Source organism: Falco rusticolus, chromosome 15 (assembly GCF_015220075.1).
Source record: "Falco rusticolus isolate bFalRus1 chromosome 15, bFalRus1.pri, whole genome shotgun sequence".
Taxonomy (NCBI): Eukaryota; Metazoa; Chordata; class Aves; order Falconiformes; family Falconidae; genus Falco; species Falco rusticolus.
This window is the reverse complement of record NC_051201.1, coordinates 4,594,629-4,619,807: the sequence shown is the minus strand read 5'-3', so window position 1 is coordinate 4,619,807 and position 25,179 is coordinate 4,594,629. Positions and strand designations below refer to the sequence as shown.

The following is a 25,179-nucleotide window of genomic DNA, read 5'->3' as shown; positions in this document are numbered from 1 at the left end:
CAATTAACTTGTGATCCAATTAGTTGTGTTAGCCACTGTGGGGTTTTATTTTAGAGCACTGGATCAGACTCTCTCAGTTAAGCACCATGCTTTGAGAATGTAAACCTTTTATTTTGAAATATGATGAACTTGTGGTTATCTTTTCTCTATTTCCAAATGTAATTCCTATTTTTGTCCTTTCATAGTTTTTTAAATTCCTGTACTTTATCGTTGAAAGGGATCCAGTATAAATGTAACAGATTTTTCTAGATACTGGGAAGGCTATTTTTGATATACAGTCTATTCTTTATATAAAGGTGGCTGAACAGGAAGAAGGGCTCAACTTTCAGATAATATACACGATATTTCACTATTTCACAGTCAGTATTTATCTTTTGCAATCACAAATCTGTGATTTATTACAGCTTTCACGTTATAAATTTAGAGTAGATCCATGTGACAGCTTCTGTGATTCGATCACTCCACTTTTTCACCCATCTTGAACAGATTTTAGTCTAATGTTCCAGACAGCTTCAAAACACCCTCTGCGTTTATAGGGTCATTTCTAAAATGCAAGGAATGCTAGGGGTGTGTGCACCACTACTCTTGGTGTTACTTGGCTTGGCACAGCCTTTGCCGGTAGACGTTGTCATTCCCTTGATCTGCAGGTGCCAGCAGCTCTGCAGTTTTATACCCCCAGCAAGTCTATGTCCCCTTTCTGCCCTAGCTCACTGCAATCGAAGCTGCTGAGAGCCCTTCCTAAATAAGGAGAAAATAGGAATGCAGAGGAAAGCCGACCCTAGCTGAGATATCCTTGAATTAGGTATCCTTAAAGTGATAGTCAATATTTTCTGAACTAGCTGGCGCATCATGGCAACCTTTCCTATCATAGTCTGGCAGTGGTGGGGTAAGCATAATAAATTTATCTCACCGGCTTCACAATTATGTATCTGAATAAAATAGCCACATCTTGAAACGTTTTTTTTTCCCAACAGGTCTTACTGTTCCCAAGGTGATCCAGGGAGTATTGAACACTTAATTGAATCAGACTAGTGGATTAAGGAAAAGATTTTTCAGAAGGATCAATATGAATTAGGAGCAGATGCCAAGTCAGATCTAAGGGTTAGATTCTTTAGGACCGGGTTCCTTGAAATCCAGTCACCTTTTTGCATAGCTCGATAGGAATTGTTTGGTACTGAACACTTGCTGGAAAAAATTCTCGCCTTTATGGTTCTGATCATCCTCTAGCTGAGACAATATGAAGTAACACAAAAATATCAATCAGGCTAATCGCTTATTTTCAGTTACAGTAAGAGGTGTCCAAGTGTGCTTTCCAGTGGCAGCATTTTGCTGAGCAGGAAGGAACACAATCTTGGTAATCGTTCCTGTGTTATTTCCAAGATTCTTCATAGAGCTTTTTTTGTTTGTTTTATAGCAAGCAAAAATATTGTTATATTCTCATTTAGAGTTAATTAAATTGTCAATGAACTTAATAATCTGTTGGAAACAAAGCTCAATCACATCCTGTCACATATTAAATATAAAAATCAAAATAATCTTTACATTTCTTCCTTAAATACACTAAAGAAGGTAGAAATAGCCAATCATTAATGTCATCCTTTAATAAAATCAGGTTTGAGGTTGGAAAGCTTGAACTGAATGCCTACATTCAAATAGCTAAATTGAAAAACGGTTTGGAAACATAAATCTTTTGGAAGAAATGAAAACAAAGATAACTGAATGCAGGAAAAAACATAGTTGTCTCTGCTGTATTTTACTATGAGGAAATCCATTTTACCTGCTATTTGTCCAGATTGTAAAATCTATATATTAATAAAATGCCATTTTCTGGATTCAGTAGTCTCACAAAATCTTCTGTAGTGTTATGGCTTCATGTGGTCTATAAGGCAGAGCAAAACACATTTAGTCTATTCAGGTCTTGAGGCCACCTGGGTGATTTTTGCCCTTGAGTGATATATTGTCACCGCATGATGTATCTTTTAAGCAGTGCACGTACAGCAAAGCCTATTTGTGTCATTAAAGTTTGTAATTTCAGACTTTTCAAGGCTTAATCCCTAGAAATGCTAAGATTTTCTAATGATCTATAGTGGTGCTGCTGATGTTCAGCACTTCTCAGGATTAGGTATGTTATCATTCTGGTTTATCCACCTATAAAGCAAGTATTATCACTTTTATATACAGTGCTTTTAGCACGTCAGCCTCAAGTACTTGAAAGGTGAGGAGTGTTATTAAGTCTGACCCTTACAAGCTTTTCCAATGGTTTGCTTAATATTTTTCCTACATAAATAAGATTGTTGTTATACACTGTTTGTCTGGATAGTAAATTAGAATTTTCTCACAGGGTTTGGCTGGCTGAATAGTACAGCAATGCAACAAACTTCACAAGGTCATAAAAAATTCTTCCACTGGAAAAAGAAGCTAACATTGACTTTTAGTTATGCAGACAAAGTGGTAGCATGAGGTCCAATTATTTTTGAGCATGTTAGAGCAACCCCTCAAAAAAATGGTATGGGAACACTTTTTGTGAAAAATATTTCATGTATTGGTAACAGTATAGTGAAAAATTATTATGGGTGGAGTAATTTATGAAAATAATAGTCTGAAATGCAAAACTGGATTATTTTTAAATAACAGTACATTCAAGGGCAAGAATGGGCTATGTTAGTCAGCATATCTTCTGCTTCGCTATCAGTATAGTTCCCTTTCTGATAGCATGGGCACCTACGCAACACTATATATTTCCAAGATTCACTTTTCCAGTATTACAAGATGGACTGTTGTCTTGTGATCAGAATCTTTCACAACTTGACTCCTATCACATTGCTGCTTATCTGCCATCTATTAAATGAAGAGCAGCTGTAATGTGTTACCTTATATTTCATGAGTGAGAATGTATTATTTAGAGCCTATAACGTTCAGTTTTAATCAAGGATTACATCTTTCTCCTGTTGTCATAAATAATTAATTCTGGCTTGGATATTTTGTGTGTGTGTATGTGGTCATTAATTGAAAATAGTAACAATTTTCTCTATGTATTTTTTTTTTCCTAGTTTCAAGCCACCGTGAAGGAGGGAGTCACAGGTGTAATAGTAAACTTGACCGTTGGTGACAGAGATGACCCAGCGACCGGAGCATGGAGAGCTGTCTACACCATTATTAATGGAAATCCAGGGCAGAGTTTTGAAATCCATACCAATCCCCAGACTAATGAGGGAATGCTCTCTGTTGTCAAAGTAAGAACAATTTGCTGTTGTACTGCATTATTACTGTAAGGTCCACCCACTGGATATAGTGCATAAGCAAAAGCACAGCAAGGATAATTAACTCAAAAATATGTAGTTGGCTACCAGCCCTTGCCCCAAAAAATATGTATAACCCCTTCCTCGGTCACAGTAACCTTACTTCTTTAGTTATAAGGACCTGCCTGTTGCTAAATATATCACCACTGTGCTTAAATAACAGGTAGTTTTGCAGTAAGTGTCAAAATTAATAGTGAGACTTCACAAAAAGTTTTTGTTTGTGGCTAGGGGTCATTTGAATTCAAGGGCCACATTTTGTTCTCAGTTAGAGAACACAGCTGCAAATACCAGGGAAGTAAGGGACGTGGCTTCGGACTGAACTGGAGAGCCATCTTTGGCCCCACATTTCTGAAGTCTCACGAAAATTTTTCTTGCCTATCTTTGTATGAAGATAATCCTATATCTCATACTTAAAGAAAGAAAGAAAATAGCCCTGGTTGCTGCCTGTACCGGAATTTTCTCTGACTTCAGAAGAATCATTTTCAATTCTTAAGACAAATGGCATGTATTTCCATGGTAATGCTTTTAATTTCAAGGTAGGAGTTGAGAAAATAACTTCATGTCACTTATCATAAGTAGCTACTAAGTATGACTGATTTGTTTGCTAAATGTATATTACATCATAAATAAGCATGTATACATTAGAATTAAATTATATGTGTGAGGTATGGCAAAAAAGTATATGTTCTTGGATAAAGGGATGTCTCCATCCTTCGTTAAGTCCATTACGTTCATTATCTTCAATGCACTTTATAACTACCACTGTGTCTAATGCTGAACTCTGACCAAGTACCAGATGCGAGGAATGCTGTTGTCCCTGCCTGGGTGATTGTGTCTTCCCTGAGTTTGCAATGGGGTACAAGGAAAAAGTGTTAAGTACTGTCTTTGCACCTTGCACTCTGGTTTTATAATGTGTTTTACAGCCTTTAGACTATGAGATTTCGGCATTTCACACGCTGCTGATCAAAGTAGAAAACGAGGACCCTCTGATTCCAGACATAGCCTATGGCCCCAGCTCCACGGCAACAGTTCAGATCACTGTTGAAGACGTGAATGAAGGTCCACTTTTCCACCCAAACCCAATGACAGTGACAAAACAAGAAAACATCCCCATTGGCAGTGTCGTGCTAACAGTAAATGCCACTGATCCAGATACTTTGCAACATCAGACTATCAGGTGAGTGCAGTACCCTCTAATTTTCATCTATCAGAAAATATGTCTTTTGTGCCCAATAATTTGCCTGTGAGTACAGAATTAAATTAAAGTTGTTTGGGCCCTACATAATAAGTGCCAATTCACTTGTTTTTCCCACTGCAATGAAGATATTGAGTATGGTGAAAGCAAAGAACCACATTAGACAGAGGACAGTAGTTTTCCAGGCTCTGAGATTACTGCAGTAGAACGCTCGAGTGCCACAAGCAATAGACGTAGCTGCACATAGTCTTTTAAAATCACTTTTTGCCTGCTTGTTTATTCCTCTTCCTTCATGAGAGCCAGAGAAAAATGTGTAAAAATTGATAATGTGTATAGAAATAATTTACCTGGTTTACATATGGTTTAAGTCAGTTTATGATGTCTCTCTGTGAAATAATGACCGTCCATTCGTGTTCAAGGGCTGAGTAAGTATTTCCCAGTGAAGCACTAAAGTTACAGTAAACTAAGACTTGGATTTGCTCTGATAGATGAAAGTAAATTATTATTTCTGTGGTATGACAATATAATCCCATATGTGTGCCATGGTGCAAGGACTATGAAGTGGTGCCATCATCTTATACGTTAATCTACCTGGTCTGGTCTTTTGTTTTTAGATTTGTTGAACAATGAAAGATCAACTCCTTTCTTCTCTCCTACTAAATTGACTTTGCAGAATGCTTTTCTCAGCGTTTGAGAATTGCAGGTTAGGCATTGTGTTTAATTTTTTGTTCTTACTTGTGAGTCTAATTTCCCCTAGATATCAATGTATATAAAAGGGCATAAACATCTCTGTGAGAATGACTTCAAAGTGTAACCTGAACAGTGTGCACTGTCAATCTATACCATAGACATAGATTTCTCTGCTATCAGGATTATTTAGCACTTCTTAAAGAAGTTTTGACATATGTACAGTTCTACAATAAAAGAAAGCTACTGATCTTGGAGATGTTCTCTGTCAGTAGCAAGTGTTGGTAAGCATGCCATTGCAAAGCCCCGTGCTGACAGCCGTGGATTCGAATGGTGAGATGAATTTAAGCAGGCAAGCCTGCTCATCTCCAGGGAAGGGGGAAAAAGGCAAGGCAGATAATTAAAAGTTCCAATTCTCTGTATCATCTAAGAAATACCTAGTTAATGGAGTATGAATATTTCAGGTTTTCTCTATCAAAAACACCTCTGATTTCTGCCATTAAAATATCTTAGCGTATGTCGTTCCCCTTGTTTTCTAAATTTATTTATTTGCAGAATGCGTTTTGATTCCTAATTTTATTTTTTGCTCCAAAGATTCCTTATTTCATTCACTGTGGTCATACAGATTTGTGTCTATGGGTGGCAAACCTGTGGAATTTCTATTGCTTGTCAGATGCAGCAATATCACCCTCATAAGCATTACTCAGAATCTGGACTGTGTAGGGAAAAGATATTGATTCCCAGTTGCATTGGGACTGACTTTAAGAAACATAATTGTTGAAGTTCTGCATATATCTATGTATTTTCATGGAAGGAAAGTCATATTAATTAATGTAACAGTTGATATTTTTTTTATGCTAGAAAAGCCAAGAAAGTATAAAGATTTGGTTATCAAAACCAACAATCCAAAAACTATTATCTGAATTTTTCTCCTTGACCTACTTACTGATTTTGCTGAATTTCTCTGAACTATGTTGCCATTAAAATTATAGGACATAGCCAATGAGTCACTGAGAACTCGAACCTGGCTTTAAGTATTGTGTGTAACCAGTTAGGTAACATTAACGTTTTTTGAGTCTACCACATCTCACAGCTGGCTGCAAAGGAACTCTCAAATCTTGACTGTAACTAGGTTGTAATCTAAATAGAATTTTCCCAGTTGTTTTACCATACCTGGATGGCCAAAACCTGGAAGGATTTTAGCCAAAAGCAAGACTATGTTTTTTCTTACTCTCCATGTGCAGGAAAGAGCAGAAATAAGCTAGACTGGCTTGGGAATGGGGCATGATCATATACAGCAACTATGTAGAAGGAAGTGGCTGTATAAGTTAGAAGAAAATAATGCAGATGTACTGAAAATCTGGGAAATGGTGGAATGATTCACAAAGGGCTGATGTGACTACCTGTATGTCCTTTTGCTAAAATAACAGGAAAGCGTAAAATAGCATTTTTAAAAGATACTTTTAACACTGGCAGGTATTATTGAAACACATAGCTACTAGCCGTGAAAAAAAGAAGACTAGTATATGAGAACAGCATCTGCAATTAAGGGTAGTGTAAAAATGCATGTATAAAGGCAACAGCTACTCGCTAGTTTGGGTCTGGCCAAAATGTTTTCCAACAAGTATCTACAGACAGGCATGTTTAGAATTTGGGTCTAGGTCCAGGACTTCATATTTATAGAGAGTATATATCAAACCGCATGGTTTTCAGACCGTGCTGCTATAGATCATGAGAATCCTTACTATGATTATATAGGTAAAATAAAGGCTAAGCAGGCACGATACAGACTGTTGAATGAGCTATTACACTAAATAACAATGACCACAGGCAAGCAATGTTTTGTGTCTGCAAGAAGCAATAAATTTGTATTGTGTGCTGTGTGAACAATATGCATCACCCCCAATAAATTATATATCTGTTGAAAATGTGCAGGTGAATGCAAACAGAGAATTAGTAATGTTACTTTTTTATTATTATTTTCAACCTATAACAACTGAGATATGCCTAACTGCAGGGAGATATTTTTAGTTATTTTTCTATATAAAACTTGTAGGGTGAGCTGATGATTATTTGTAATCAGGAAATTCAGTTACTAGATATAACATCATAAATGCATTTCAAGAACCATGAATAGTATATAGAAACCATTTGTGCCATTGTCCACATCTAGACTGAATTTATTCTTTGAACATTGCATATCTGAATCAGATTCAAATTACTTATCTCTCTGAAAAACATGGCTTACTTTGTAAAAATTCCTAAAGGCAGCTGTACTTTTGAAGCAATTTTCTTTCTTATTCTTCAGCTTGAAGTGTTTTTGCAGACTGAGAAAGAATTTCATTTAAAAGCTCAAACAAGCTGGCAAAATGTATCACACTGAAAAAAATATGACTCCAAGTATTTGTAAGACTCAAAAGCACATACCTTGAGCTCTAGCTATTTGTCTGCACACGATTAGCAGTGAACTTTCATGGTGTCAGCTCTTCTCTGATCTACTGACGTTAACATTTCAAAGAAACTCAAGGCAGAGGTAGAAACATCATCCTGGAAACAAGAACTGTACGCTCATATTGACCAGCTAAATAATGTAAGCATCAAGTTTAATCTTACTCTAAAACATACCCCTTTAAAACTTGGTTAACACCGACTTTCACAGCTATACCTACATCTATAATTTCCTGTGAAAATTCTACGAGGATAGTGAGCTTTGGACTATGGATGTTGTAAAAGGGAAGGAGCAGACAGAACCAGTAATTTTTCATGAGCACACCCCGTTGGGTGGACAATAATGTTTGTTCTGCTGTGATCACTCCCAGAAAGAAAAGGAACCTGTTTGAGTTGGATCACATTTCTTAGATTCATTAACCTATTTTTTTAAAAAAAGTATTTAATTCCCTCTACAGATTCAAACTTTTTTAGAATTAAAAAATGAAAGAAATCCAGCAGGCCTCATTTTAATTATAACCCACCAATTTATTAATAGAACAGTAATGAAGTTTCTGAAATTTGATTTCTTAATCAGGGATCATTGTTATTTTTGTGCCAGATTTAAGAGTTTAATTTTGGGTGCTTCTTCTCAACCTCTGAAATTTTAATCAGAAGTTTCAAGTGTACATGTCAATGAAAAGTTAAAGGCCAAATTTAATAACATTTCCTACCTTGGGAAATTAAAAGAACTTCACTCTCTGAAATCCATTATTAACAGTAGATCTTAATTAAACACAGTTACAGTCCTCGGTATTTGTATGAAGAGACTGGTTTCAGTATTTTTCCCTTTCTTGGATTCAACAAGTCCAGGGTATTCAATAGTTAGACTTTTAAGTACATGTAAATAAGTTGTTTACTGCAGTGTATTTGTAATTTTTAATTAAAGCAACATTGTTCTGTGGTTTCATGGTTTATCATGGCAATATATTTTTATTACCTACTGTGCTCTTGGATTTTGAATTATTTATGTAAATACATTATTGCAATATTTATTCTCAGTAAGCAATGTGACTCAATGCTTCAGAAATATCTTCACAAGAAAAGTTTATTATAGCTCTAAAGCATATCTAATTTACTAAGTAGAATTAAAATGCAGTATTTGAAGCTGGAGAACTTAGAAACAGAACCCAAACTTCAGTGAGTTTCATGGGAATATGAAAGTGCCAAAAGTGGCATGGAAGCAATATATGCAAATAAGTTATATACTTGTCTATGTGTGTGCAATTTATCTGCACCTGAATCCTGCTACCCCATATAGCTGTTGTTTCTGGAAGCATAGGTACATTGCCTTAGTGGTGAAGTCTCATCTATAGAATGTCAATTTTTTGCTCAGAAGTTGACATCCTTTTATTCGATTCTAGTCTCCTTCTACCACCATATCATTAATTTAGTGGAATTACACAAATATGAAACCAGTAAACCTCCATTTGTTTGAGATTAATCATTTCAGATTAGAATAGCCTGTGCTGGATCCAGCTGCCCAGCTGCTCGTTGAACCCACAGCCTGGACGTTCGACTAAGTAACACTGCTGTTGTACCGGTTGTGAATGCGATAGCTCTGCTAGTCTGGAAATGGGAGCAAAGTCATATTTATTATTGTCATCATTTCCAAATAACAGCTGCTGGTCTGCCTGAAAGGTGGATAGTCTCTGTTTCTCTCTACATAAAGTGCATTTTTCTATAGTGTAAGCTACGTGTATATATTAATGAGGCTTCATCCTTGGCCATGGGAATGGGTCAGGCTGGACCTAACAGACACTGAATTAAAAGAGATCGTGTTCATTTATTTTTCATTTCACCAAGAGCCACTGGATAATGGGATGGCCATTGCCTTTGGGACTGGGAACTTTTACTACTGGGCCACATTTTGCATGAGATCGCAACATCGTAACTTTGAGGTCAGTGCCTATAGAGTTGGTGGAAGTTGGTGGAAACTTTCCAAACTCTTAATGGTGGAAACTATGATCTGCATGCTCTTTGTCAAAAAACTGACTGCCTAAAATTCTGTAAAATAGTGCTGAAATGGCACTGAAGTAGGATTTATAATTCAGTGAGTTTCTTACAGATCTCAAAATACTTGAGAAAACTGGAGAACTCACTGGAAAAAGCAAGTTTATTTCTGTTACTTCTCTTTGTTGCTAATCACCACCATTACATGTAGGGAATATATAAGCCATGAATCGGAAAGACAATTCAAAACCTTTTTCATGTCTCTTGCCAGGATTTTTTCAGAGATCTCGAACCCCCTCTGAACAAGGATGAGGCTTCAAATCACATTCTTCACAAACACTTAAGGGATCAGATTTGCATGCTTAGTTGCACATTAAGTCTTTTTAAAGCACTTTTGTTGCAGGTGGAGGTCGATAAACTTGCTTTTTGGGATACGCTACAATCACTTACAGAACTACTGTATAATGAGAGAGGGATAGAACGCCTTAAAGAGTGAACGCTTATGAAGTAACACATTTAGTCATTGTTAAGTATGTCTCCTAGAGTCTGAAAGACTTCTCTTTGATACCCAACCACGGGAGATTTCTTTTCCTTGTGCAGACAGAAGAATAGTTCTATTGCTATAAAATGAATGGCTGGGCTATGCTCTCAGCAAGCAGCACCAGAGTTTTTCACTGTAAGTTACACCCAAGAGCATCTCAAGTTGGCTCTGCAGTTTTATTTATGGCCCGCCTGAAACCGGCCACTGGGAATTTGTAACACATCTCTAGAACTGAAGTTGCTGTATGTTGAACAGTGCACATTGTTTTTCTTTACCTTTCTTTTTTTTAAGTTAGAAAGAACGCCAGGTAGAGAGGGAATCTGCTTGAATCAAAAAGTTTTTCCTCTTCTGTCGTTCCTGCAAAATTTTGAGACACAAAATTTCTTAACCCTAGGTAGCTGCCTGTATTGGGGTATCCAGCAAGCAATGCCAGAAAGGGAGATTTAATCACTTCTGAAAGGAAGAACTGAGCCCATTCCCTCATGCTACACAACTGCCACTTAAAATTGCAGGTACTTACCTGTCACCTGTTAGCTCAACAGTATTCTCCACAGCAGCCTTTGTACTGAAACTGTTTCATGAATGTGTTAATACTATCTGTGTAGTTAATCACTGGATACAGATGTAACTATCATAATATTAATATCTGAAGGGGAAAACCAATGGAAAAAAAATGCATTTTCTGTTGTTGCTGTTGTCTGAACAAACTGACTTCTCCTTTTTGTTTACTGAACAAAGTGAACAAATCCCCGTTTCCCCATACAGAAAATGCTTTAGGCCTACAGCAAGGTCGGAAAGAAGCAAAGTTGCTTCTGGAGTGGTACTGTACCTCCTTTATTCTCCTCTCAAACCCATGGCTATGCTGATGTAACTCTGGAAGGGTGAAAATAGCTGAAGAGGAAAATCAGGCCCCATTTTTCCTGTGCAGAAGATGATTTGTAGCTGGTCGACACTGTGCAGATATATCACTGAATCTGATTTAAGATGCGGGGAGGAAGCAGCTGGTAAAAAATAATAATAAAATAAAAAAAATTCTCTGTAGAAAATAAATGACTGGAGAAAAATCCCAGTGCTGAGAGAATTAAAACTGCCAAATCTGGAAGCCAGGTCCTATAAAAGCTGTGGACAGCATCTGACGCTGACCATTCAGGAAAGCCACATTCAACTCTGTCAGCTTTAGTAGCTGAGCTATACTATTGCAGGACCTTCTTTTCCTCAGAGTAGTGAACAGATGCCAATAGTCTTCTTCCCAAAGTCTATTATTCAGTCCTTTTATCACTCACAGGCATCCCTGGCTTCTCTAATTTACAGCCAACCTGTCGACACCTCCCTTATTGCACCCTGGAGAGTCCCCAGGGCTCCTTGATTTCTCAGTTGCTTCTGGTATTGCTCCTAGTGGTGAACTCCTCTAAGTCTCCCTTGTTTCTTTTTGCCCTCTTCTTACTGATATTCTCTGTGTTGGAGCAGATGTCAGGCCTCTTCTCTCCTTGTCTGCTTTTGTATATCTTAATTTTTAGTACTTAAGGCCAACCCCATCTAACCAGTTGATGCTAAACTTTGCCATGCCAGGTTTTGCCTTGTGGGGAGTTGGGGAACTCCCACGCTTACTTTATCTATGCTAACATCTTGTCTTACTGCTTTGTTCCTCCTAGTAGTTGCCAAGGTTGGGGGAAAGATTAGTGTACATAAACAGGTTGCTATAGCACCTATTTTTTCCTTATCCTCTCCTAGTCGAAAAGAGGCAGCAAATTTTCACCCAGACTGAATGAAGCAGTTCCCTGGAAGAACAGGCTGCCTTTACTTAGAAAAAAAAAGATTAATCCCTCTCCCTTTGATTAGTCCCTGAAATAGCAGAAGTGTCCGAGTTAAATTATTAAAGACTACCTAAAGCAGATGTCCCAGGGATTCTCAGCCCAGCAATTCACATTTTTGCAGGGAGCCTAGCTACCTGAAGCCAGACTTTATCACTCCTGATAATACTTGTCAGAAGATTGTTTTCCTAAAATTTTCCATCTGCCCTGCTCTGTTGGCATAAATCAGACTTAATATGTTGATATTAAAGCTATAGATGATAGAATTGAGAATCTGTGTATCCATGTAATCAAATAAGCCATAGAAACCAATTTTAACTTCCCTTGATACTACCTTAAGAATCCCAAATTCTTGATTAATAAGGATGAATGTAACATTTAAGGGGAGTTTAATTAGACCCTCTGTCTTTATCCTGCATAACAATATTTTGCCACATTATGATTTCAACCATGTCAGCACTCAGAATGAATGGCTGTGAACTGTAAAATTATAGGGTGCATTTTTCATGTCACTGACTAAACAATATTGCAGATCTTCTTGAGAAATATAACAAAAGTATATATCAGTCACAAGTTATGCTTGCATTGGAAGTCGGATCTTGACAATAACTCACTATGTCATTTACTGTTCTCTTCTAGTTCCAGAAAAGGCAGGATTTTGCCTCTGGAAGAAGAGTATCTTAATTATACTGTTAGCTATCAAGTTTGAGGACACTGTGTGAAGAGGCAAGTTGATGGGGACAGGCATGATATGAATTTCTGTTAATGTTTTAAAGCCACTGAATTCTTGAGTCCCATTCAACCAAGTTAGATCACACGTGCACACCCATATGTGGTTACAATTTTCAGTGGTTCTTTGACAGAAATATATTTGGACTTGTAATGTGTAAGATTGTAGATCCAGTGACTAGTGTTATTTTATACAAAGGCAAACGCTGGAAAACTGAGCACTCAAAAGTTTTGCAGAAAGGCTGGTAATGTGTCTACGCCAGATTCCTGACGTCGAGTGGGAGTATATAATTAAGCCGTACTTGTTGTGGAGTTCATCACGTCTGTCTTTAAAGCAGGTATAGATATCAGATGATAACAGAGCAGGTGTTGTCTGGCAATTCATGTCCTGACTGGAAAAGGGAAATGCTGTAGTACTGTCATGGCTTCTTGCCCTGCTGGGAAGATAAGAGATGCTAGTGTTACGGCTATATTTCATTAATTTGCCACCTCCAGAATAAGGACAGACTAAATCATGGACACGCTGAGTTCAGTGGCAAAGCTCCCACTGAATCTGGGTGTAGGATCTGATCCTAGAGGAGAAGCTTTCCCAAAGACATACAACTCCTGTTGTATGTCTACAGCCACTGCTCAACTGCAAGGCGTACCTAGTTCTGTGCATTTCGAGGCATAAAGAACCCCATCTTCTTTCAGACTCACATACGGTTATTCTTGGAGTGGAATTTAAGTTCAGTGAAGAAATTGTCAGAAGGTTTAAGCACTCATTTTTACTAAATGGAGCTCTGCAATGTTACTGTAATAGGAAAAAAGTCTTGTAGAGTTCAATTGGAATTTTTCTATTAACTTAATAATAAGGATGCCAATTTCTGTAAAATAGTTTCTGAGTAAGAGTGAAATTATGCACTTTGTTAAGCAGCAGTAACCCTGCAGATTCATTCTGGGTTCAAATGCAAATTACTAGGGACTGACTTCTTCCTATTTTATGACCATTATGCTCTAGGTAAATATGCCTCGAGACATGCATGCCTACTCTTCATGGAGCTAGATAATTATTATCCATGTGATCCCTTGGGGCAGCTCCATTGGGTAGTACTTAGCATAGCACTGCCTCGGAGATACTAACCTGTCTCACCCATATTTCATTGAACAGCACAAACCCTGGAGAACCTTTTTACACGTTTACCTATTTTAGTGGGCCTGTCAGAGCAATGTTTCCTCTTTTTTCTTTCAAATGGGAAATTTCCAATAGAATTCTACCTGCCTAAGGCCCAGCCTCTCAAGAGATTCAGCCCTGGGCCACTGGTAGCATTTTATACATAAAAAATAAATGCAGCCACAGAGTTTATCTGATAATGCTTCAGGGCTAAAACAAGAAATTTTTGTATTGGTAGGGCACAAGGTTTGCAGCTTCAAAACAGAGCACTCAAAAGTTGCTTCTGGCCCTGGAAGCTTCTAAGTTATTACCGTGTGTTTTAAACACATTTTAGTAGAGAAAGAAAACACCATTGTCTCGGGTTTACTTATCTCCATGTCAATTGTGTGAAATTAGTTTGACTCCTGGAAACTGCCACAGAGCTTAGGCATTTAAGTACAAGGGAAAAAAAAGATGAAAAAGCCGTAACAGCTTTAATCATGGTGAACTGTAACCCTTTGAATGAGTCCTTCTTTGTGCAGTTAAGTGTTTTTTTTCATTTCAGCTTCTGTCATTTCAGGAAAAAAAATAGCAGATACTTTTAGTTTTAAAGGTCTTGAGGCTCCCATTTTTTGTCTGTCAAATTGAAACATTAAAATTCATCCCACAGTCATACTATGGGCATGTGTGGAAGGCAGCTGGCAAAACATTCCAGTCCCTAACAGCAAGGGAAAAGTGCATAAGTTTAACTCTTGGGCATCCAATCCATGGTTAAATAGCACAGAGTAACTGGGACATAATAGTGAATATGAAGCTTAGGAGACAATTAAATACTTTTGATTTTTAGAGCACTATATATTGTGTGCACTGAACACGACAGATATCAAGCAGAAAATAAAACTATACGTGAACCAAATAGTGGAAGACTGTTGGTAAAGTATTTGCCTCACCAGTCCCACACTGCGGTCGGGGAAGGCTCAGATATAAAGTATCTGAGCATCTGTCAGTGTGGCAAACTAAGGTTAAACAAACACCGGTAATTCTTCTGTTTCCTGTCCTTTCAACACCTAACCCCGTAACACCTAGCGAAAGTCTTTTTGTGTCATAAACAAATACTTACATGGAGCTTTTTCCTCTAACTTCACATTTTCCATAATTGGCCAGCAGATTTCTTAAATGACACACATTTGTCGTTTTGCTTAATGTACTGCTGAAAGGGTCTTGGCTATTATGATGATGAACATGATATAAAAATCGTGCTGTATATGAAGTAGATTGGTTGTAGGCAGTATATCAAAGGAAGCATTCAGGTGCACACAGGTCAATTAACAAAAAAAATGCTTTTTGACCTCCAAAGGAATAGTACTGAGAAGTGTTCAGCACAAACTTACCTTTTAGCAAATAAAGGATAATTTTCCATGTAAAGAACATCCTGTAGTTTTTCTTTGAAAAACACGAGTTTTTTTCACAGGTCATATATCATATGTTGAAATATATACAAAAGCACCATTTTCTTAATCTTTGTGACAAGCTGTTCAAATATCTAGCAGAATTTAATCTCTGTCAGTATTCTCTATTTATATCTACAGGTATAGGACCAAATTTGTTTTGCCGTAACATTAGTTAGACAAGGGATGTTACAATGAATATCCCTGGAGTGAATATAGCTGTGTGTGGAATCTGACTTTTAATGGTTTTGCTCAACAAGTGAAAAGTCGTATTTCATTTTTCTAACATCCCTTGAAGGCAGAAAGAGGAGGGAGGGGAAAATTCAGCACAGCAACCTGTAACAAATGTAACAACCTAGACTTGACGATATTATATATAAAAGAACTAAGACATGGTTATACACAATCTTGAAAAGTTATAAGAGCCAGAGAGGGAAGAGGGAAGTCCGTGGGTTTTAAAGTGCATTTGGACAGCTTGAATGTCTGTGAATCTGATTCATAGACATTAGAAAAGGTAAATCACACTTCCATTTTTCATGGTTATTAAAGAGAGTGAGTTAGGCAATCAAAAGAAACTGGCCTAAAATAAAGGAAAAGATGTGACATGATGCCACTCCAACGTTTAGGACAGAAAGCAGTTGCATGTGTTTTGTATAGTTCAGCGTACTCAGTCAAATAAAGCTCAGATAGAGATTGCCTGTTATTACAAAAAGAATGAAAGGGAATTAATTAAGTTTCTTCTATAAGAACTGCACCCATGAAGAGCATGGTGTATTCAAAATCAGCCAGAAAAAGTGAAAACTTAATTTGTGTTATCATTAGCAAGGAATAACTGTGCCTTTTTCTTTATGTTATCGGATTGGATGGTAGTGTGAGTTTTTCATGAATATTATCTACTCACATTATCACACATCCTACAGAACTTCTCACCTGCCCTTTCTTTCTTTGTTATTGAATGTTAAAAGGTTGGAAAGTAATTTTTAATCGGTGGGTATTAACTCCTCTGGGCTACAAAACTGTCAAGAGAGTCTATTTTCCTACTACAAATACAGTTATTTTAAACAAAGCTAAACTAAAAGGTAAAACATCTTAATTGCTACAATAATAACACCAGTGACATGTTTTATGGAATTAGTTGCCTTCTATTTATATAGGAACAAAGTTATTTTGTTAGCTTTTCACTAATTTATAAAACCCTATGAGAATTTCCAGTTCTTCCAGATAAGTTCAGACCATTAGTAAAATTTTAGACAGCCTTGCATATATGTTTCAAATAGATATTGACATGAAATTAACATTATCATGTTAATGTATTGTAATATGCAACTGAAAACATAATCTGATGGTCAGCTATGGTAAGGGTATTTTTTTTTTTACTAGGACATCAATTTAGTGCAAGTTTTTACATCACTGCCTCTATAATTTTTCAAAATTAATGCCTACGCAGACTAATTCTCTCATATCTGCATAAATAACTCATAGAATTTCCTTAAGAAATCCTTCTTGGACAGACTTATTTACATGCACTTGTGTGTGTATAAAATATTTTTATGAAAAAACACTAAGAATTAGGAGGAAATATAAGAAAATGTAGGCTACTAAAAAAAAGGTTAATAAAACCCTTTTCTTTAACAACATCAAACCAGCCAAAACAACATCCTTATTTCCTGCTCTTGCACTGACCTTTAGGGAATTCAACTTTCATAATAGATGCTTAGTAGATTAAATAGGGAAGGAGTTAACTATCTCCTAACTCACTCATGGGTTAGCACCCAATTGTGACCAAAATCCATTCTGATTGGATTCTGTTTCATTCTAAAATATTTTGAGTGTGTTCAGAACTCCATATATCTCCTCCTTAGGGGTAGCATTTTGGAAGTCCACGTGAAGGGCTTGAGTTAGGATAAGCCTTTTATTCCCAATCTCCTCCTCCCAGTGCCGTGTACCAGCAGGAACTTGAATTTGCTTTTGTCCAGCTCCCTGCTTCAGGGATCTGGTGGCAGGCCAGGGAGACACATAGGAACATTGTGGTGGTTTAAAGCTGGCAACGATGTTGTGGTTGATGAGTACGGGGGACGGTTTAGTGAAATCACCCTGCCTTGCTGATAAAACTCAACCCACCCCAGAGGTACAGAAACCTGTAATGGGAGATGTGTAATTGTATGAGCTCGGGTCCGTGTGACAGGACGTGCCTGGGACAGCGCTCGGCAGGGTCAATGGAGTCTGCAGGTGCTGGCAGCAGCAGCAGCGTGCAGCATTCTGGGGTGGCAGGGGAGGCTGAGGGGTGATGCTCCAGGCTGCCGTGGGCTCGCACACCTCTCCCGGTTGAACAAATCCTCTCTAAGAGATGTCAGTTGTTAATTCAGTTGTTACTGTGAACCGGTAACATGAAATATACTTCTGGGGATCAGCTCTGTATTCAGCAAAGACTACAAATAATGGCTCAGGCAGTGCTCTAATGTGAGAAAAAGCAAGATTTTTTTGCCTGGATCAGGTTCAACACTACCCCCAGGATCAACATTCTCCTTTCACTTTGGTGAAGTCTGGATTCTAACACGGATCTTTGCTACTCAGGATTATGCCTGTCAAATATGTGAAATATACTCTTATAATAATAAGATTAGTAATCAATATCTCATTAAAATGAACTTCTGGAGAGGGAAACCTGCACCAGCTGTGTATTTTATACCAGCTGTCCCATACATGCAGTTAAACAGAGCTGGAGGGGACAGTGTCGCACGCCTGATGGGGAAAGGAGAGGGAACACGCAGGAATTGGGGCTGGTTTTCCTGCCAGGCCCATAACTGTAACCTGCCAAGAAACTCTGAGGCTTGTCTAAGTCAGCAGAACATTGTTGCTCTCTTATCATCTCTCGTGTTATGGTGCTCACCTTAGAAATAGCTGAATCTTAGAAATAAGTCCTGTGCAAGTTCAGCCAACTCAGGAATGCCCCAGCTCTGTCAGCACAGGAAACTACTTCCATTACTTTTCTGGCAGTCTCAGCTTCTTCACAGATTTTCTTTCTGAATTGCTACTTATTGCATGGTCAATTTGTTGTGTGTTAAATTTTGTCCTTTTTTTTTTTTTGTCCCCTTTTTTTCTTTGTCTTTTCTTGCTAAGCTAAGAAAAAGCTAGTGAAGATATTTATGCTGGTTTATCACAGTAAATACACTTTTATTTAAACTTTGTGGCTGAAATACCCTATATAGTCAGGGGAGCCCTAATTTACTTTTATTTAAAAAAAAAATAAATAAAAGAAAATATAAATTTCATGGAATTAGGACCCGGGTCTCAAATAACTTTGAAGTATTTGGCCTTTATAATGAAATTTTTGTTTCAAAGAGTTACTTAAGAATAAGAAAATTGCCATGTGATTGATGTGTTACCTTTTTTGTGAATCACTGGTCTGTCCTTTACTGTGGTTATGTGTTATTCATAGCAGATACTTCACGTTTTTGTTTAAGAGATGAGTATTTCCCACTTTGTCCAAGACAGGGACTCAGCCCCTTGTTCTTCATAGCTTGGAACCTTTCACTTTATCTTTTCTGACCTTGACTTGACAGACTGAGCAGACATTTCCTTTGTGGCATCTCTTTTACAACTTTAACTAATGTTGTCTGGTGATTTCAAGGTTGGGGTTTGTGAGTCTGAAACTTATTTTTTAACAAAAAGTCCATCTTGTCAATATTTCTGCTTCCTGTGGCTATGGTCCAGATTTCTGTGGTAGAATAGATTTCACCAAGCCACTACATTTTCAAGGTCCCATTAACTTTTAAGTAATTGTCCATTCAGTAGTGTTTACAGCCTTTCAACTCCGTTAACAGTTCATAAGATTCCTTTCTTTGGAATTGCACTGTTTTGGCTAATACCTACTTCCTGACTTCTGTTGTAGTTCACCTCCCTCCCTGCTACCCCTTTATTTTTCCCAGGTATTAATTTAAAACAAAACCAAAACTATAGTTCATAAATCCTGGGCTCATTTTTCCCTAGTAAAAGTTGCAGTCCTTAAAAAAAACACTGACAAAACCATCATCTTTCACCTTGAGGATCATAATTTAATCTTCTGCTAGGGGTAATTATTTTCTTTATAAGCAGCATGACAAAAATACTTCACACTTTTTCCTCTTTCAAATTCCTGTGTAGGTTCTCCCACATAAATCAAGGGAGCATTTTAGTTTTAATTCATGTGAAATTCCTAGTTTCAGCACTCTTTCCTAGCATTTTCTCTAGCAGTGAAGAGATAAAAATTACTGCATGCAGTAAGGGATAAGACAGAGGAAAGTCATGCTATTAATAATTCTGAATGCCTAGAGATAAGCCAGGAGCTGTGGTCCCAGAGATACCACGTGTGTATGTTCATTTAGACACCTCCTTCCGTTTGTGTCATTTGCGAACATTCTTCACTTCCCAATGAACATCTGTAATTAATGGGAAAGGTTGTGCATGCTTACTATCAAGTCATTCTACTAAACCTGCAGAAACCAAGTGACAAGGTGTCCCCCTCCGGCTGTCGTGGTGCTCTGGCCATGGGGAGAAGGGGCTCTGAGAGTTCTAGCCCTCTCCCCCTGAGTGACATGGAGTTCTTTCCTATCTCTGGAATGACCTAGTCCCACTGTTTTCTAGATTTATACTGCACTGTAACTCTTTGAAAATTTTTGATAAGAAAAAGGCAACAAAAGAGGCAGGCGAGTGTGACAGAGCTGGAGTAGTGCGAGGGCAGGGCTGCATGAACGGCCGGTTCGAAAGGCGTCGGTGCTGCCGAGGCCTTAGCCTGGCACGGGGCGGAAACGGTGCTAAAATGATTATTCAGCATATACACCAATTCGTTATGCTTTCCTTTTGGAAATTAATTTGCAGACACCTTAATTCCCTCCCTTCCTTATGAGATGAGTCCCCCAGTTAATAGGTGTTAATGGGGGCCAGGACTGGATCATGTGAGTACGTTTGTGTCACGGGCTCAGCTGCAAACCTGCCCTGCCTCTCTGGGGGTGCAGCCGGGCCCGGGCGCTTTCTTTGGGACCTTAGAGCATTAGCCAGGGCAAACTGGAGGCGTTACGGCAACTGGCAGAAGTAAATCCCTTGCTGGGACCAGCCAGCTCCCGCCAGTAGGATCCACCGTCCAATAGGAGCTGTATCGATCCGGACAGACTAATGCTTCACAGTAGCGAGCCACTTTGCACCTATTTTCTGCCCATCCCTTAGGAAAAAAATAACTTGCACGGAATCTGTAGAAATGTGCTATTTCATGGCTGTGCTCAATAGTGTCATTTTAGTAGTGAATCTGCTGGGCTCTTCTAAAAAATTTCCTATCTTTTCAAGAGCTGCCGGGACCCCTGCTTGAAAGAGAAAGCAGCAAATGGATTAGCAGTGGGAGAAGCTGCTTTTGCTGGGAGTGCAGTTGCAAAGAACTGGCATGTGCAGAAACTTGATAGAGTTTTACTGCCAAAACAGTCTCCAGGTAGTTTATAACAGAACCTCCAGCTCATCTCACATTGATTAGTTTTTGAGTCACAATTGCTACAATGAAAAAAAACTTTTACTGATTTGCATGTGTTGACAATTATTCTAACAGTAACAACCTGATTATACTAGTGTGTTAATCCCAGATATGGTGTATTTTTCCCTAGCTTTAGGAATAATTCAGATAGAGCCTCTGGGTTCATTTAACTATAGCCCTAATCACTTCTGATTAAAAAATACATAAATGAGCTTGTGGAATTTTTTTTGTTGTTAAACCTCAGCTTCTAGGATTTTTTTTTTTCCCCCTTGAAGGAAAGAAACCTTGAAAATTAGATCTTGGTATAGAGGAATATTTGAAAGACTGTACAATAATAACAAAAAATATTTTCCTTTTCATAACATTTTATTTAACTGCCTCATGATTACAATATTAGTGTTTTCATTTGATTAATTGCTTTAGGTTTTTTGTTTGGGTTTTCTTATTGTTCTAGTTGCAATGACTCTCCTGTTATTTTCTTCATGTTTACCAAAGGTTTTACGTCTATTGTTTCACCACACAAATAACTAATTAGTCAACCATTTTCTCATCAGGTACTTCTCAGTGGCAGGGAACTAGAAACTGAATTTCATCTAATTTTTCATTCTGTTTTTATCATATCATTGTAGATAGAGAACTGTAGTGAAAGCCAGCCTGCTAAATCACAAATGTGACAAACAAAATAATGCTGAAGGGATGAATCTTTTTGCTCAGAAGGTGAGGTGGGGTGCATAATTTTAAAAATGCTCTGCAGGTGGAAACAGAGCCAATACTACCTGTAAGTGTGGCTGCAGCCCTGCAAACCGTTCCTTCGGAGCACAGGAACTGGTTCCAGTGCTAAAATCTACCAGAGTCCCAGCCTGAAAAAATATTTGGTCACTCATGTCTGAGCAAAGGAGCTCGTTGCCTTCTAAGTGTGATGCAGAGTAGCACCAACATTTCTTTTTGTAACACTGACTCTAATTCTCACTGGCTCCCTCTGATTCTGTGAGTAGCAGGAGCCAATATTGGGTATATATTGATTTGTCATTAGCAGTAAGGATGAGCAGCTGAAGCTCTGTCGTTTGACCTTTCATGCTGTCCCGTATGCTCTGATTTGCCTGTACCAGCAATACTTCATTTTTAATTGAATGAGACAAAAAACATTTCTGTGAGAGGTGTGCTACTTAATTCTGTCTGCTGGGTCTGCACTAGGCTCGGAGAGAAGGCACGAAAAAATTCCACAAATAGAGGTATCACAGCATTATAATCTCTTCCCAGCCCTATAAAATGGCATTTATACTCAGCCCAGTTAACTGCAAGAAAGATTGAAGTAAGCAAGATTTTTGTTATTTTTGTTTGCTTTGTTTTTAAGCAAAATCGTTCCTGCCAAGATCTCTTGTCTGTAGAAAATATACTTTGCAGGGAGGAGGGTTTAATTTTTATTATTTCTAGCTAAATATTTTTTTTTATTACAATTTTAAATAGGAATTTTACTTCTGTAAACTGGAAATGTTACATTACAGTGTTTCTAAGGGTAATGGCATATTGGTATAGACAAGGTAGTGTCTAGAGTTTCCATTTTGTTATTCCATCTACCTTTTTTAATATGTTGTATTGTAAAAGTGCACTTTTGGTTGTAAAAAAATAATAATAATAGCTAAAATATTTTTGAAAAAATTGTATTACACTTTCAGCAGACTTTCCTGTGGCTTGTTGACATAAGGCAGGTATCAGTCAAAAGGCTGTAGCAGAGACAAGTTGTCCTCCAAAGCACTGGGCAGACTCTTTTTCTTGCAATAAATATCTGTATATTACTCATAAACTGAAAGGATGACCGAAAGAAGGCAGCTCCGATGGAAACTTGTTTACAGAATATTCCATGTTTATTATACAGAGGGGTTTTACTAAAAATTGCTGAGCTGCTTCAGTGGTATGCTCAGCCCTGTTGCACCACAGCATTCTCTGTAAAACACATGTTTCTTTGGGCCAAGCTGAAATTATTATTTCTTGAGACCCGAACCAATGGAAAAATTTATATTAACGACAAACGTCTGACCAAAACATGAATGTGTATAAACCTTAAGCCTTAAAAAGTCTTGTGCAGCACCACTGAATTTAGCAGTCTATAGGTCCTGTCCACGGTCCCTCCTAACAGGTATGCATGTGCTTTGGAGAGGGTCATTACATTATTTCATGTGCCAGACTGGCACTGAAGCCAGCAAAGTGTGATGCCAATTGAGATAGTGTTAGAATAAAGTGTGTGCACGCCTCTGTTTGTCCATAAACTCCTAGAAACTTGAGAGATGCTTGAGGATCGCCCAGGAAAAAACTGCTGCAGTGAGTTACTGCAAAGGTTGCCATGCCTGACCTGAGAGCTAAGCTATGCACTGGTGCGTAGCTAATGAATTCACCCTGGAATATGTCCAGTTTATCAAAGGGAAACATGAATTTTCAGTGACCAAAAATGCACAGACAGACTTGTGGCAGAGCATTGATGGAGATTTTAATTTATTTTTTTAAATTCTACTCCAAGTTGACATTTCCAGCCTGTGAAAATACAGACGGTCTGCAAACCCATAAATCTGTTCCATGAAGCTGAAAAATGGCTATTGCATAAATCTTCTATGTTCAGTAAGTTTAAAAATGCATCCGACCTAATAACTTTCTCAACAATGTTGCCAGAAAATCCGATTAATTTCAGGTTTGAGATTTTGTTAATATGCTTGTTCTGATTAATAATAGCTTATTTCAGTTGAATTTGCTTTGTATATTTTAAAATCTTTTATTTTAAAGAATCTAGCCAAAGTAATTTGAGCACGTCCAAATCTCTGCTGGAGAGCACTGCAGGAGATATTTTACAGCCTACTGCACATTTAGCATATAGCCACACTTTCAGTGAGAGCATTTCAAGCCGAATTCAAACCATGCATTTTGTATGATCGTACATTTAATGGGAAAAGACGGCTAACTATGCTTAGTTTGCCAGCTGTAGTGCATAAGTGAAATATGAGGGCTGAAAAGTACAATCAGATGATGGTTTAGATTTCTTTTCCTTTCTGACTTTTTAATAGCATTTTTTGAAGATTGTTGGGAGCTTCTTAACTTCGTGTTAATAGAACACATTTACAAAGGGTATGTGTATGTCAAGGTTTCGGCCAGACGCAGTTAAGTTTAAGATTCAAAACAGGTCTGAAAAACTGTCAGTGATCTTTTCGTGGAATCGCAAAGTTAGGCATCTATTGTAGAAGGCAGTTTCTGAAAGCCTTGAGGATCAGTGATTAACATGCACATCCATATTGACCAGAAAAGATCTGAAAAAAACCTTTTAATGGGCTCTCAGTACTGTCGCGTTTATCATTTCTCTTATAGCCTGTATAACCTGGCCTGTAGTTGTTGAGATGAACACATGCTTACACGTTGCCTCAACAGCATTCGGTGATGAAGCACTTCTGCTTTCTCTGTGAAATGAAATCCTCTGGTGCTTTTTAGTCCTTACCTGCAACAGCAATGCGTTTTTAGGCTGGGTTGGCAGCACGGTGGTTATGTATCTGGGCTAGCTTTAAGTTAGCTGGAACTAGTAACAGGCTGTTATTGCTGGCACTGAGCTTAAGCAGGATCTTTTTTTCATGTTGATTCGTGTTACAGGGGTGAAAAGGAAAATGCTACAACTAAAGAACTGGTTCAGCTGGCTGGCTGGGTAGGGCTGCGTGTGTTGTTATCATCTTATGGGTGTCATATATGTTGGATGTCAAACCTATTGCCATTATTCATCATTAGCTCTGTTATGAATACTTACCTGTTACCAGTTCCCCAGAATTGCCAAATTGTTACTCTAGATCCTCAAATGTCCCGTGTCCCTGAACTGCATAGTATCCAAGTCTCCTGCATACGAACCACAGACCTATTGCAAGCAGCACTTCGAGTAGTCAGTATGTCTATAAATAGCGTGAAAGTGCCCAATGCATCCCCTCCAGAGGGACCTGCACGCCAGGTACAGCGCAGTGTGGTGACAGCAGTGTGGAAGAGGGGATACAGCAAGTGCCAGGGTAGCACTGCGTATCCACTTGCCAGCCGCAGCGTCACTTGTGTATGTATGGAAAAACAGCACCCATCAGGTTTTGCCCCTCTCTCCCAACACACAGCCACTGACCTGCTGGCATGCTTTTGTTATTTCAGGCGGTGTTATTTGAATTGCAAATAAATTCTGAAAAAAAAGTCTTAGCTTTGAATTAGTTATGCCTGCATAACAGAACACTAAGCAACAGCAGAGTTACGTTGAAATTGTCATGATCTGGTGCCCGTAATAGTAAATGTGTAGTTCTGACAACACTGCCACTCTAACTGCATGCAGTCATTTAAGAGGAGTTGCAAAAGAAGGCACAGAGCTGTTAGGGCAGACTGATGCCAGCTGCAGTGGA

The 25,179-nt window shown here is 38.1% G+C and overlaps 1 protein-coding gene across 2 annotated transcripts in view; it reads left to right on the top strand.

The window, feature by feature from the left end:
• CDH13 (cadherin 13) overlaps nt 1-25,179 on the top strand; it is a 505,317-nt gene that overhangs the window by 442,818 nt on the left and 37,320 nt on the right. For both annotated transcript variants that reach the window (XM_037408727.1, XM_037408725.1), the window contains exons 9-10: nt 3,051-3,233; nt 4,223-4,476. In XM_037408727.1, the coding sequence (XP_037264624.1) occupies nt 3,051-3,233; nt 4,223-4,476 (437 nt within the window). The remainder of the gene's footprint in view (nt 1-3,050; nt 3,234-4,222; nt 4,477-25,179) is intronic.